At 42.3% G+C, this 14,703-nt stretch overlaps 1 protein-coding gene across 3 annotated transcripts in view; it reads right to left on the bottom strand.

Annotated features, from left to right (window-relative positions):
* Positions 1-4,331: 4,331 nt before the first annotated feature.
* The window catches only part of Tnks2 (tankyrase 2), a 69,645-nt gene continuing 59,273 nt past the window's right edge, over positions 4,332-14,703 (bottom strand). For all 3 annotated transcript variants that reach the window (XM_036167659.1, XM_036167649.1, XM_036167639.1), the window contains 4 exons: positions 13,482-13,587; positions 10,091-10,277; positions 7,643-7,799; positions 4,332-7,095 (listed from right to left, as the gene is read on the bottom strand). In XM_036167659.1, the coding sequence (XP_036023552.1) occupies positions 7,033-7,095; positions 7,643-7,799; positions 10,091-10,277; positions 13,482-13,587 (513 nt within the window). In that variant the 3' untranslated portion in view covers positions 4,332-7,032. The remainder of the gene's footprint in view (positions 7,096-7,642; positions 7,800-10,090; positions 10,278-13,481; positions 13,588-14,703) is intronic.

Genomic DNA, 14,703 nt, shown 5'->3' with positions numbered 1-14,703 from the left:
AGACAGAGCCTGGGAGAATCTAGAAGGCATTTTATCATTTGAAAAAACACATTGGGTTCCATTTTCTCTCTTGGAGGGTACATGAAATTCTGGATATGTATACACACACACATACACACAGACATTCTTCTGCCAGGACAGTCATTGCTTGCTGTACCCTGGAGTGTTACTTTTATTTCATGGGGCTCAAGTATGCTGATAGGATCCTTCCATTAGTGGTCCTGCCTCATAAGGCAAAAAGATGGTAGCAGGCTGCGGAGATGGTTTAATGGATGAAAGCATCCTCCACATACACATGAGGATCTGAGTTTGAATTTCTAGAACCTATATAAAAGCTGGAGGCACAGTGTGAGTCGAAGACAATAGAATGAGTGGAAGCTGAAGGGCTAGCTAGTCTGGTTTATGCAGCAGAGAAACAGCAGAGACCCTGTCTCTAACAAGGTGAGAACTGAAACCTGAGGCTGTCCTCAATCCTCCACAAACGGTGTGGCAATGCAAAGTGTTAAATCCCAAATAGTCCATCTGGAAATGCATAGTGACCCTTTGCCAGCCAGCTGGGAGAGGGCTGTGTGGCCAGCTCCTTCTAATTACCTCCCCAAACCTCACCCAGCAAGACTGGGAAAAGATCATGTAGTATGTCAGAGCAGCATGCAAATGCAGGCCTCTAATCCTATCAGGAATGCCCAGGGTGTTAATTTGACTATCTTTCACAGATCATAAATCTCCTTGGGGGCAAAGCTGCCAGACACCATCAAGCCAAACCCCTTCAGTAGCTGGCAGTTGGAGTGCAGCAGCTGGGATCATGCCTCAGTTAAGTCTAATAAAGAGCTTTGTACAGGAGGACTGGAGAGCAGCTTCTCACATTTGGATACAATGGAGCAAAACAGTGGGAAATGTGAATGTCTGATTATCCAGACGGGTGGTCTCCCCTTCGCCCTTCCTGTCCAGTGAGCCATGGATCCTTGCTCATTCACAATTCTTCGCACGTACAAGGGTCCATCTTACTCTCAATGGACAGCACAAACTCCCATTGGATTAGTTTTTTAATCCCTGTCTATAAATAACAAATAGACTATATTCACTTCCATTGGAACCTGCTAGTCTTTTTATATGAAAATCCATTAACCTGCAGCATGGTCACTTCTACCCAGATTCAGTCTTTTGTTCAGTGGTTAGAATAGAAACATTCTCCTTCTTCATCAACAGAGAGAACACCGTGAACAAATACGTGTGCTGAAACTGTCACTAGGAAACGCTATAAGCCTTTCCATTACAGCTTCATCCTGATTCCACCTGACCCTACCCAGGTCGGTTTAAAATACAGGTGTATACGTGTGAGGGCGGGGTGGATGGGGGTACCTGGAGAGATGGCTCAGCAGTTAGCACTGGCTGACCGACCTTCTAGAGGCCCTAGGTTCAATTCTCAGCACCCACATGGTGGCTCACAAGCATCCTTGACTCTAGGTCCAGGGATCTGATGCACTGTTCTGGTCTAGGTACTGATTTCTGTTGGCCTTCTTGGAAGGTAAGTTTCTGGTAAGTCTGTGAATTGGCTAGGATGAGGAAATGGGGGTTCCTTTAGAGCCTCAGCATGAGCTGAGACTGCAAGAACCACAGATAGCTACCCATCCTCCATCTCAGTGGGGTACATCAGTGGCTTTCTCCCAGATGCCAGGGACATAGCACATTTGGGGTGAGTTTCTGGAAATAGGGGTGTCCGAAGGGACTCCACTTACCAGTCATGGGCTTTGAGTTGAATTCTTGAGCTTTCCTGCCCTAATCTGAAGATGGATTTAATCTCTTAACATGGGATCTACTGGCCCAGTGTATAAGGAGATGGGTGACATAAAGTATTGATAGAACTGGTGGTGAATTTGAGGCTATGATAGGTATTTTAAAAATTAATACTCATACGATTGGTCGCAGTCCATTCCACTATTCCTCCTCCTCCAGTGACCCCCCCCTTCCCACTCTTTCTTCTCAGTGTCGTAAACCAACACCCAGAGTCTTTAGTGTTTGAGCAGATGTTCATAGGTGTGGGGCCATCTACTGGAGCTTGATCTGTATTCCTGAAAATGGCTACTTCCTCTTTTTCAGCAGCCAAATAGTTCCCCAGGTAAGGGGAGGACATCATAAGCTCCTCTTCCACTTAGATCTCTTGGCGAGTCAGATGTATGTGCAACTGCCCTGTCACATCCAGCAAATCGTTTTGTTGCAGACATACTTCAAGCTCTTTAGAACCTTTTGGCCCCCTTTTCTGTGATGATCCCTGAGGTGTGTGTGTGTGTGTGTGTGTGTGTGTGTGTGTGTGTGTGACACAGCTGCCCTACTTTAGAGCCGAGTACCCCCGAGTCGTCTTCTTTGCCTCTTGATGGTGTTTTTGGCAGTCAACTGCTTAGAAAACGTCGGCTTACTTCTATTACTACTTGTAGGCTTGCTATGCTGTTATTGCAGTGTCTTTCCTAGCTGTTGCTCCCTCTACATAACAGTGCTCAGACTTTAGGAGTGGGCTGGGGAGATGGCTCAGGATGCTTGCTGCACAAACATGAGGACCCGAGTTCAAACCCTCAGCGCCCACTTACAAAGCTGGTGGTGTGCAGTAATGTGGAATGGAGTAACACACTACTGTGTGATCAGAGAGTGTATGAAACAGGATTGTCTCCCTACTTTCCTGATTCCCAAAGCAGATCAGTTCCCAGGAGGAGCTCTGCCTGATCCATATAACTCCTGGTTACAATACATGGTGAGCAGTATCAATGGATCTCTTGTGCAAAGCTAGTCATTCAGACTAATCCCTCCACACCGGGTTTAAACCCTGTCAGTAACAAGAACCTTGGGTTCCTTGTAAGGTTAGGATGCCAATGACCACCATAAGAACTGGAGTGCCATACTCTTGAGTTTGTGGCTGTCTTCCCTTTTCTGTTCTGGGGCAATGAAGGGTTCAAGTGGTAGACTTCTACTTTTTCTGCGTTGCCTTTTAGTTTCTCATTGTTTTATTATTTTTATGTGTATGGGTATATTGCCTACATATATGCCTGTATACCACCTGTTTAGCATAGGCCTGTAATCCTAGTACCAAGGAGGGTGGGACAGAATTAAACTGAGTTTGAGAGCACCCTGGGGTAAGAAGGCTTGTTTAAAAAAAAACCTAAACAAATAAAATAATTATATTTTATTTTGTGTGAACATGTAATGGGAATGTGTGAATATGTGCACATATACACAAAGGATGGCAACTCAGTTTTTCCCTTCCACCAAGTGGATCCCAGGATCAGCTGTTATTTGCTCACCCAGACACTGGTTTTCTTTTCATTCATTCACTCATTCATTCAAGACAGGGTGTCTACGTAGCCCTGGTACTCACTCTGTAGATGAGGCTGGACTTGAACTCAGATCCACCTGCCTCTGCTTCTCTAGTGCTGGGGTTAAAGGTGTGCACCACCACCACCTGGTTCTACACACTGGTTCTTAAACTTCTCAAATTACCCTCAGCCCCCACCCCCAAGGTTTCTCTGTGTAACAGCCATGGCTGTCCAGGAATTCACTTTGCAGACTAGGATGGCCTAAAACTAGGTTCTGGGTTGTGGCCTAAAGTAGTTGTTACTATTACGTGTCTTCTCCACTTAGGCACTTGCAGTTGTGACTCCCATAACAGACAGCAGGGAGTCCCCAGAATGGTGTGCCAGCATACCATAGAGCAGTCTACACAGAACGGCGTGCCTGCATACCATAGAGCAGTCTACACAGAATGGCGAGCCAGCATACCATAGAGCAGTCTACACAGAATGGTGTGCCAGCATACCATTCCGCTTGTCCCTGCCTCCTGAGTGCTGGTCTTAGAGGTATGTGCCACCATATGTGACTCAAATCACAACCATTTCTAGTCTCTTGCAGATCAATAACTTTATAAAAGAAAATTAAAAATTTGTATTAATTTTTTTATAGTGTTGGATGGGCTTGCTTATTGCTTGGTAAGTGCTCTACCAGCGAGTGACATGCTCATTTTTTTCCTCTTCCACTGGGTGGAACAAAGAGTGTCAGAGGACTAAGCCCACTAGCAGAGCACACCATTCTGGGGACTCCCGGCTGTCTGTTATGGGAGTCACCACTGCAAGTGCCTAAGTGGAGAAGACACGTAATAGTAACAACTACTTCAGGCCACAACCCAGTAAGCCAAGAAACACAGGGTGTATATGAGGACTTAGGAGACAGTGAAAGGCAGTATCTCGGTCTAAAAGTTCTGGTGACCAGGGCTCCCCGCACAATTCTGTCACTGTAGTCTTCTAACTGGACAGGACAGGAGGTAAAGGCACAGTCAAGAGAACTCACTGTTAAGAGCTTTGGGAAATTTATTTGCATGTTTTCTTGCCTCAACCTGCGAACAATTGGATCACATCATACGTGGGCATGCACTCAGGAAACAGCAAGCAAACACTTCAACATCTTAAACGAAGCAGGAAGATAAAGCAGCTTAATAATAGACTCCAAAGTGAGACTTAGGACACTTGTACCGTCACTCTCTTTTTAGGGAACGCTGAGGACTGATTACATACAGATCATTAGCATATGGAAATATAAAATATACTACTTTTTTTTCCTTTTAGAGAAAAAAAATATGACTAGCTTGGAAATGTATCAAGAATGTTTTTATGACATAGAAAACAAAAATATATTCTCTTTATAATTAAGTTAAGCAGACTGCTTCTCATAAATGAATTTTTAGGACGACCAACATCATATTGGATGGTATAAATGTCCAAACACATCTTACTTTTATCATAAAGCCTCTGAATAAGTATGGCCACAACATGGAACATTTTACATTTATGCCGAACCGACACTATCAGACTTAAAACTACACTGTTTTCCTGCAATTATGATTTACTGTAATCTCCATAAATTTCTCAAGGACCACTCAACACATTTATACTACTCCAGTAATTACCATGCTACCCAGAAAACAAGTCAACAGTTTATTCAGAATTAAGTGAGGGCATGGAATGTGATACAAGACAGACTCTCAGATGGGCAGAAGAGCACCACACACAAAAATTAAATTTCACTTAAAAAAAAAAAAAAAGCCACAAGGCAAAAGAAAAAGCAATTCCATCATTATAACGTAAGATATTTCATGCAAAGCACTAAGCCACATCCCAAACTCCCAGCTCCCAATAAACACTGCCATGCTAGTGTATTAACCACAGTGGAAAACAACACAAGTAAGCCATGGGTTAGAGGAGGTATCACAGCTCAGAACTAGACCATGATTTTACAGGAGAAACAATTCCAGATCCACGCATAGAGTAACACAGGCCAAACTTTGAGAAGTATGTAAATATAAACCCCATTAATTCATTTCATTATCTTTTAACTATAAAACTCAGAAGCTTACACAACCTGAAAATTTTACAAAATTTGGCATATTCCTTTTATGTTCTAAGAAATGATTTTAAGATCACAGTTATAATTAATAGAGCGCTGTATAAAAGCATTTCCAGGTCAGGATTTGACCTCTTAAATCTTGACCACAATTTACATCATAGGAACAACTCCAGAAATACATTTCTCTTAACTCATAGGACAATAAATTTGACTTTCGAGCAACTATATGTACAAGTTTCTCTAAAGGACCAGTTAATTAAGAGACAAATAAATGCAAAACCAAGATAAGGTGTTACAGAGAGCGAGGATGATGTCCTCATTTACAAAGACTAAGGTGGGTAAAAGTCTCTCCTTGATTTCTGAGTGCACTGCAGGAAGGTAGGCCTCTGTGTAAGACAAGAGCACAGGCTTACAGCAGAGAACAGTCTGGAGTGGCCTTTCATTGAAAGCAGTTTCTTCCACAGCCGCCACACTGAACAGAAGCCTGTGGCAGCGCTGTTCCAACTGGGCAGAACGCCTGGACAGGAGCAGGATGCACTGGGCCTGCCCAGTCCAGAGGATACCCACACGCTTATGGTTCTAGATTGTGTTTCCTCATGAGAAACAGACTTAGCTATAACTATAACCGTGAGATCAAGAAAAACCTAAAACAAGAAGTCCCCACTCCCACCTGCTACTCCTTTTTTGACTGAAGATAACTAGGGCTGAGAAATTGTCCAGGCTTGCCTTTCCCAAGTCTGGAGCTTAACTTCTACTCACATGCCATGACCAGAACACTAAGCAGTGAGAAGCCAGGGTATGAGCCTCTTGAAAATTTGGGGGCGCTTGCTCTGATGCCCAGAACATCAGAGAGCTCTCTGAAGCATGAACCAGAGTTTGAGGCCATCGAAGAAGCTTCTTTAGTTACCATCCCACCACCTCACACCAGAGCTCTCTGGAATGTGTGCCTTGCAGATACAAAGGCATCACAAATTAAATTCCCAGAGAATTCATAAAATTCTTAAATGAGAAAATACTTCTTATGAGAGAGAGATGCTTCCATCAGCAAATTAAACTTGACAAATCAGTGTTTCCCCACTAGGTCTCCACCAGCAGCTGAGCAGCCTCTGGAATCAAATGTAGCAATCACTCAGGCCAGGACAGATGAAACACAGATGAGTAACACATATGAAAATACTCTGCAAACCGCGGAAGCTCTAGAACAGTTTATAGTACAAAGCAATGTAAATAAATATCGGGCTAGTACAAAAGCTCTTATTTACATTTTACAAATGAAATTGTATTCAGTGTAAATGCTGTGTTTTAAAGAACACAGTACTGATTAGTAAAGTGAGTTCTGTTGAGGGCATTACCATTTTCGTTAGAATCGATACACAACGTATAAAAGATTCAAGTTAACTGTTTATAATTTAGTACAGATAAAACCCAGTTGAACCTGGAATGGCATCTGTTAAAGTGCTGAAAAACAGGAAATACTTAGAAACACTGTACATTATTAAAGCTTTATCAAGTCAGAATGTTAAGCTTTCTTTCACATTTTTATCACTTTTGCCACAGGCCTGTAGTCAGGATGAATTTTTTTTCCAGCCAAGAAGTGAAACTTAAGAGGCCACCAGCTGCTTCGAGACGTTAGGTTTGGTGGAACTGGTTTCAGCCGTCAACCATACCTTCAGGCCTTACAATCTGGTAAGTAATTAAATATTCAGGATAAGCCTGGAAAAGAAAGATTAGTTCAAGTGTTGGTGTGTTTTATTTTATTGCATGTTAAAGTGTCCTTGTATAAGCATTCCAAATCTTGAGGAGTTCTGCAGACCAGAACTCCCTGGGATAGTTCTCTGACTATTACCACCTTGACCCTCCTCCTCCTTCTCATCAGTAGGCAGGTCTAGGTGAGTATCAAGTACATGTTTGTCTGCTGTCAGTAACTGAGGGAAATCTGCTACCAACCCTGACTTAGAATGCTGCTCTAGAGCAGCTTTCCATTAGGTCTTTGTCACTGATGGCAGGAAGGAATTAAACACCATTGCTGTATTTTATAGAAAAAAAAGGGAAAGAGATCCAGTAATGATCAACAAATTCTGAACAGTTAGATAGATATATCAATGGTTCTTTTCTGATTTTGAAAACCTATGCCAAACATTTTATTTGTAAATTTCCAAGCCTGAAATTATTCCCCACCACCCAAATCCAGTTAAGGCAACATGCCCTGTCCATGTAAGAGCCACATTCTGTTGAAGACAAACCAATAAAAGGGAAATACCTGTTCTCCTCTGTAAATAACGTACTCAGCTAACGCCAGGCCGTTTACACTGGGCCGGCCAGTGACTGAGTGATGGCCGGGAGGAGAGTGTGCCATTTTCATTGCACTGAACTGCAGGAAAGACTTTCCTAAGGTCACTCGGCAAAAGAGCAGCTGCCTAAAACATGAAAAGGAAATTTCACCCTGAAAACAAATTGAACACACAAACCCAGAACAGTGAAGTTTTATGTTAATAACTACTTCTAGACGACCAATAAGTATTGAGTTTCAACAACAGCTTAGGGGAAATCAGAGTACATTGCTTATTACTAATAATCGCAACCATAGAAGACAAGTCAAACGTAAGCATTCAAGGTACAGAATTAGAAATTCTGTAGCCCCCTAAACACTACAGATCTGTGACCCAGAACAGAAATGGGGGTAATTCACACCCAGAAGGAACTTCCTAATATAAGAAAGACATAAGCCTAAACTTAAGGGGAACAATGGCAGTAAGAAAATAATGGCCGGGCCTAGTGAATGTAGCAGTCAGGAGGCGGAGGCCAGAGGTTTGAGGCCAGCCTGTGCTACACACTGAGTTCCAAGACAGCCTGGGACAGAGGGAGACTTGTCTCACCACACAAGCAGGCACGCAAGTGTGTGCGGGAGAGGGGGAGACAAGCAGGGGAAGAGAGAGGGTATGAGACAGAGAGGAAGAGTAGGAGAGAGACAAAGGAAGGGAGAGCAAGAGAGTGGGGAGAGGAGGAGAGGGAGGCACACAAGAAACAGAAGACAGAAACCAGGAAAGTAAGAAGCTGTGTGTGGGTGGGTGGGGAGGCATTAATTCTTTTTTTTTTTTTTTTTTTTTCAGACAGTATCCTTGTCTGTCCTACTCACTCTGTAGAACAGGCTAGCCTTGAACTCACAGAGATCTGCTATCTCTGTCTCCTAGGGCAGGCAGGGATGACATGTGGTGTCAAGACAGAAGTTTGCTCTAGCATACTTCTGGATCACCTAGGAACTTGGTGGAAAATCCAGTGCTATATCGCAGCCCTACTAAATACCAGCAATGCAAAGGTGGGGCCTACAAGTCTGCAGGCTTGTTTGGTGTTTCTCACGATTTTTATATTACATATGGGTATTTATCTCATGTATGTGTGTGTGTGCCTGCTCAAGGTGGCCAGAAGAAGGTGTTAGATCTCCTGGAATTGAGAGTTACAGATGTGAGCCACCACGTGGGCAAAAGGAACTAAAAACCTTGGTCTTCTGCAAGAGTAAGTTCTCTTTCCTAATGTGTCTTTTTCTTTAGATTCAGCAGTCTGCATTGTAACAAACCCGAGGTAATTCTGACATATCAAGGCTTGAAAAATATTGCTCAGGCCTGAAAAATCAGGGCCCTAACTGGAATAAATCTTAGTAACTAATGTGACTTGACCTCTCAACTAACCTACAAAGATTTTATAAATTAGGGCCAAGTTACGTGGATGATTTAAAGAACTGAGAATAGGCAATTAGCTAAAAGGACTTGGGTTTAGTGCCTATCACCATACACACACATGAACACACAATGCAGATAGTTGTCTAGTAACTCATTTTATGGCAATTCCTGTAGGAGTTTCTTTTTCATTATAATATCCTAATCCTCAGTTTCTAACATTACATCTGTAAGAGAGGTAATTAAAATGCTTTAATTCTCTTTAGAATGTAATTATCAAATGACTACTCTGCACTTCCCTTTTAGCTAATTGCCTTATCAGGCAAGAGGTAGCAATACCTTGTTATATTCCCAGACCCCAGTAACAGGATTTCTGGGATCTACAGGCCTGTAATATTCAAAGGCTTTAATAATTTCTCTTTGGTGCTCAATGTTACCATCTATTCAACAGTTGTGGGTTTGTTTGTCCCCCCCCCCCCCTTCTTTTACTTACACAGATTCACCTGCCTCTGCCTCCAGTTTTGGGATTAAAGGCGTGTCCCACCATATCTGGCTATTTTTTTTCTTAAATTTTTTTCTTCCATTTTTCTTCATCAAGAAAATTTCTACTCACTCCGATGCTATCCACAGACCCTCCCCCTCCTCCCACCCTTTGTCTGGCTATTTTTTTCTGCTTGAGATAGGGTTTAGCTGTTTGCCTAGGTAGCCTTGAACTCCTACACTTCCCATCTCATCTGTCAATATAGCTGTGTAGTAGGTGTGCACTACCTTGCTGGCTTCCCTCAGTGTTCTTTATGAAGTGCCAAGCATTCAAATGAGAAACTGAATTAAACAGGTTAAGTGCTGAGAATCATGCTGGCCCATTCAGATCCTTCAGTAAATATTAGCTATTATTTTAACTTATGAGGAGACAAAGTTTAATCTGGATCCCTCACACTGTCAGATATGCCATGCCCTCCAAGTTTTTCAGATGTGTAATAAATCAGTTCTCATCTAATTATAACCAAAATAAATAATAAGAAACAATCTCTCACCTGTGGCAAATGTAACAAGATCTGTCTTTGTGAATTGGACATCCAGTGCCACCTCCAATTCCATACACATACTGATTGCTTTTGGAAGAATTTTCAGCAAAATAAATCCCAGCTCCAAACATGCCACCTATGTATGCATGCCTTTCATCAAAGCCCTTATGGATAATTGCGTTCACAAAAGGAGACCCTAAAATACAAACAAATGGGCAACAACAACTTAGAAAGCAAACAAAAGCTTCTGGGAAGTTAACTTTCCTGAGGAACCAGGATTAAACCCAGGGCGTTGTGCATGCCTGTCAAGCACTGAGCCACACACCCCGCCCTGAATGTCAAACTGTTTTTTTGTTTGTTTGTTTTTCGAGACAGGGTTTTTCTGTGTAGCTTTGCGCCTTTCCTGGAACTCACTTGGTACCCCAGGCTGGCCTCAAACTCACAGAGATCTGCCTGGCTCTGCCTTCCGAGTGCTGGGATTAAAGGTGTGCGCCACCACCGCCCGGCCTCAAACTGTTTTTGAGACAGTGTGTCTGTGCATAGTCCTGGCTGTCCTAGAACTCACTATGCAGACCAGACTAGCCTTGAACTCAGAGATTCACCTGCTTCTGATTCTAAAGGCTATGTTAAAGGTGTCTGTCACCACACCTGGCCCCTGAATGTTAATTCTTGAGCAGGAGCCACTACTGGAATAAACTGTCAGCTGGCCTGACACTCTTTAATTTTTGTTTTTGTTGTCTAAGACAATTTCTCTGTGCAATAGCTCTGTTGTCCTGGAACTCACTCGATAGACCAGGCTGGTCTTGAACTCACAGAGATCTACCTACCTCTGCCTCCTGAGTGCTGGGATTAAAGATGCCCCCACCTTCCATTTTTAAATGCTTAAAAAACATTTATTTTTAGTTATGTGTACGTCTGTGTGTGTATGTGCACACAAGTGCAGGTGTCTGCAGAGGCCAGAGGTGGCGTATTCTCTGAAGCTGGAGTTACAGGTGGTCTGAGCCACGCAGTGAGTGGGTGCTGGGAACCTAACTCCACTCTTCTGCAACAGCAGTATGTGTTCTCTTTTTTTTTTTTTTTTTCAGAGCTGAGGACCGAACCCAGGACCTTGCACTTGCTAGGCAAGCGCTCTACCACTGAGCTAAATCCCCAACCCCCCAGTATGTGCTCTTTACTGATAAGTCACCTCTCCAGACCCTGGCTTGCTAGTTTCAGAGTTAAGAATTCCTAAAATTGATAATAATTCTAATAATTCCAATAGGTGGTGGTTCAGATGCCAAAGGACAGATTCATCAGAGAACAAAATAATCAAACAAACAAAAACAGATTATTTGAAATATCAATGTAAAAAGTATCAGATTCCAGAGTCAAACAAGTGTTACAGTTCATTTCAAATAGCAAGGCCAAATGCAATCAGGTCTGCAACCATGACTGTTCTCGCATTTTTACGAGCTAGTCGAAAGTCCCCAAGCAGCCTGTCAGCTCTTAAGTCTGTTCCTTGTGCCTCTTCTGTTCTCCCACTTCTCTTTCATCATCCGCTACAGAAGATTCCACTGCTCCTCCTTCCTCTCCTTGCTAAGAGAGGCTTCGCCCAAACCACACTGAATAGGAGAACCAGGGTAGGGCATGTGTGTGCTGTGATGAAAACGCAACAACTCAGTGAAGTGCTTCGTCAAAACCAGCACTCCATTCACCAAGGGAAACGAACATTTCTTGAATTCTACCTCACAGAAATATAGAAATAGAGCCATATTTGGATTAACTCCAAAACCAAAACCAACCAACAAACCAACCCACCATATACTTAGTCTAAAACACAAAAAAGCAAGAAACAACACACTGAACACCGGACTTGGTGGCACATGCCTGTAAGCTCAGCACTTGGGAGATGGAGACAGGAGTCTCAGAACTTGGTCATCCTCCACTACACAGTAATCTTGAGGCTAGCTGTGACTACGAGAGATGCTATCCAAAACAAGACAACCAATTCATTATAACACCAAGTTAATAAGTAAGTATTGTGCCTGTGCCATGAGATCATTGTGATGATCTTTTTATGGCTTTAGAATGAGCATAAATAGCTAAAAACTGTATAAGAATTTGTTCAGTTATAACTATTCTAATAGGGGATTGTCAAACTTAACACTTTTATCAACCTTCATAGTTTCTGAAGGCCTATGGGTAAGATGCCCAAAGGCTTTGATCAACAATGTGAAAAATCTATATTTAGCCCTGTTATAAACTTGAAAAGAAAAACACCTGCCAACTCAGGAAATAAACACTATATTTTAAGCATAACAAATAATGGTATGTTCAGTTTCACAAACATTGGCAGTAACCTTTACAGGCCCAAAGACAATGGATATTTTAGTATAGAAGGAAGTTAAATGTGGTTTTGACATTAAACACAGAACAGGAGCGCCAGGTATGCCAGCACATCCTTTAATCCCAGTACTTCAGAAATAGGGGCAGAGGCAGGTAGATTTCTGTGAGTTTTAGGCTAGCCTGGGCTGGTAGTGAGAACTTGTCTCAAAACAAAACAAACAAAAACAGAATAGGATGCAATCATTCTGCAAAATGATTTTCCTGTCTTTATCCAATCAGCTAGATGCAACTTTTCAGAGTGACCTAAACAACAAACTCCTGTAAGGAAAACAGGGGTGAGGAGTCAGCGTTCTTCTTTCTTTCTGAGAAAGGGTTTCCCTGTGTTAACAGTCCTGGTTGTGCTGGAATTGTAGACCAGGCTGGCCTTGAACTCTCTGAGATCCACTTGCTTCTGACTCCCAAGTGCTAGGATTAAAGGTATGCACCACCACTGACAGGCCAGCATTCTTATTTCTGCTTTTTCCTATCAGGGGAATTCACTAAAAATTCATTCATTCATTCATTCATTCATTCATCCATTCATCCATCCATCCATTCATCCATCCATCCATTCATTGTGTGTGGGCATCTGCCTGTACAAGTGTGCCACTACACATTTCAGAACTTACTTCTCTCAAAATCTGATGGAGAGAAGTAAGTTCTGAAATGTGTAGTGGCACACTTGTACAGACTGAAATCCAGTCATAAGGTTTATGTGACAAGGCTTTTCCCTAATGAGCCATCTTGCTGGCCCTGAATGGGGTAATCTTAATTTATAAAAATGTTCATTATAAGGTACATCATCACAAAAGAAATTGAAAATGTGGACAAAAATGTAAAAGTCAGAGAAACATTATCTTTATTAAGAAGACGTAAGTTGCTGGGCAGTGGTGACTTACTAATCCCGGCCTGGTCTACAGAGTGAATTCTAGAACAGCCAGGGCTACACAGAGAAAACCTGACTCAAAAAAAGACAGACGACAAGGAGGACATTTATGGTGTGCAGTCTCACAGGGAGGACAGGATGAGAACTTACCGTGAAACAACATTCTTTCATTTGCATGGTTGTGGTTTTCTTCAGAAACTTCTTTTCTCCGGTGTGTGTATCTTTCCCACAGTTTCTTGTTACAAACCTTCTGAATCTTTAAAAATCAGGGAAATTAAATAATTCTTTTTATTTTGCCAAAAAATACCACACAACTGAAAGAGAATTCCTCTGGGTTGTCCTCAGACCTCCCTATGTATGTGGTTGGACACATGCAGAGTGTGTCTGTGTAAGCTCACACACACGTAACAATTTTCCAGGAGAGAAAGACTACACGTGACTAGGAAGGGCCGAGAATGCCTGAAAGCTGCATGAAATGCTTCAATTTTAACATCACTTAAAACAGGAAATCTTACTTAAATAGAAACCATCACTAAGTCATTACTGAAATACCTCAGACATGCAAATTTTGTAGAGAAGAAGAGCACAGTACCCTGCTCTTCTGACTTTATCAGACTCAAAATTCCATAAACATAGGTGCTCAGTGGTTAAGAGCACTGACAGCTCTTCCAGAGGTCCTGAGTTCAGTTCCCAGCAACCACATGGTGGCTCACAACCACCTATAATGAGATCTGGCGCCCTCTTCTGGCCTGCAGGGACACATGCTGTATACATAATAAAGAAATCTTACAAAAAAAATTGCATAAACATGATTTGAAGCAGCCAGCCACCCTCCCTCTTGTTACTCTTCCCCTCTAGTTCCTACTGGAGTATGTTTATGAGCACTAAGTGCTACATCCCCTGTGGTTCCTAAGAGCACATAGCAGAGCTGCAGAGCTGCAGTTTCAGTATTGGCTCAAAAGAAAATCAAAACACTGGTAACAGATGTAATCAAGGACCCTTATTTATGTCTACATTGGGAACAAAAATACAGCCATTTTAGTGTGTACACACACACACACGCACACGCACACAATTAAATATTGTGCTGAAATACCTTTAAGGAGGAGGAGGAAAGAGCATCAACCAGCTTCTCTCCTGTTTCATGCCTCACAAACCTCCTTTGCCTGAATGATCTGATTGTAGCAGATACAATCAAGCAAACTAAGAAAGCTTTAGGGTTGACTAACCAAAAGAAGGCATCCACTTCAGGGCATACTAACAATGTTCAATATGTTTATTTTTACTTATTCATTTTGTTTTCAAGAACAAGGTTTCTCTGTGTATTCCTGGCTGTCATGGAACTTGCTCTGTAGATCAGGCTGGCCTTAAA

The sequence above is a fragment of the Onychomys torridus genome, chromosome 1, assembly GCF_903995425.1.
Source record: "Onychomys torridus chromosome 1, mOncTor1.1, whole genome shotgun sequence".
Lineage (NCBI taxonomy): Eukaryota > Metazoa > Chordata > Mammalia > Rodentia > Cricetidae > Onychomys > Onychomys torridus.
Note: the sequence above shows the minus strand (reverse complement) of the source record. Positions and strands in the feature narration are given on the sequence as shown.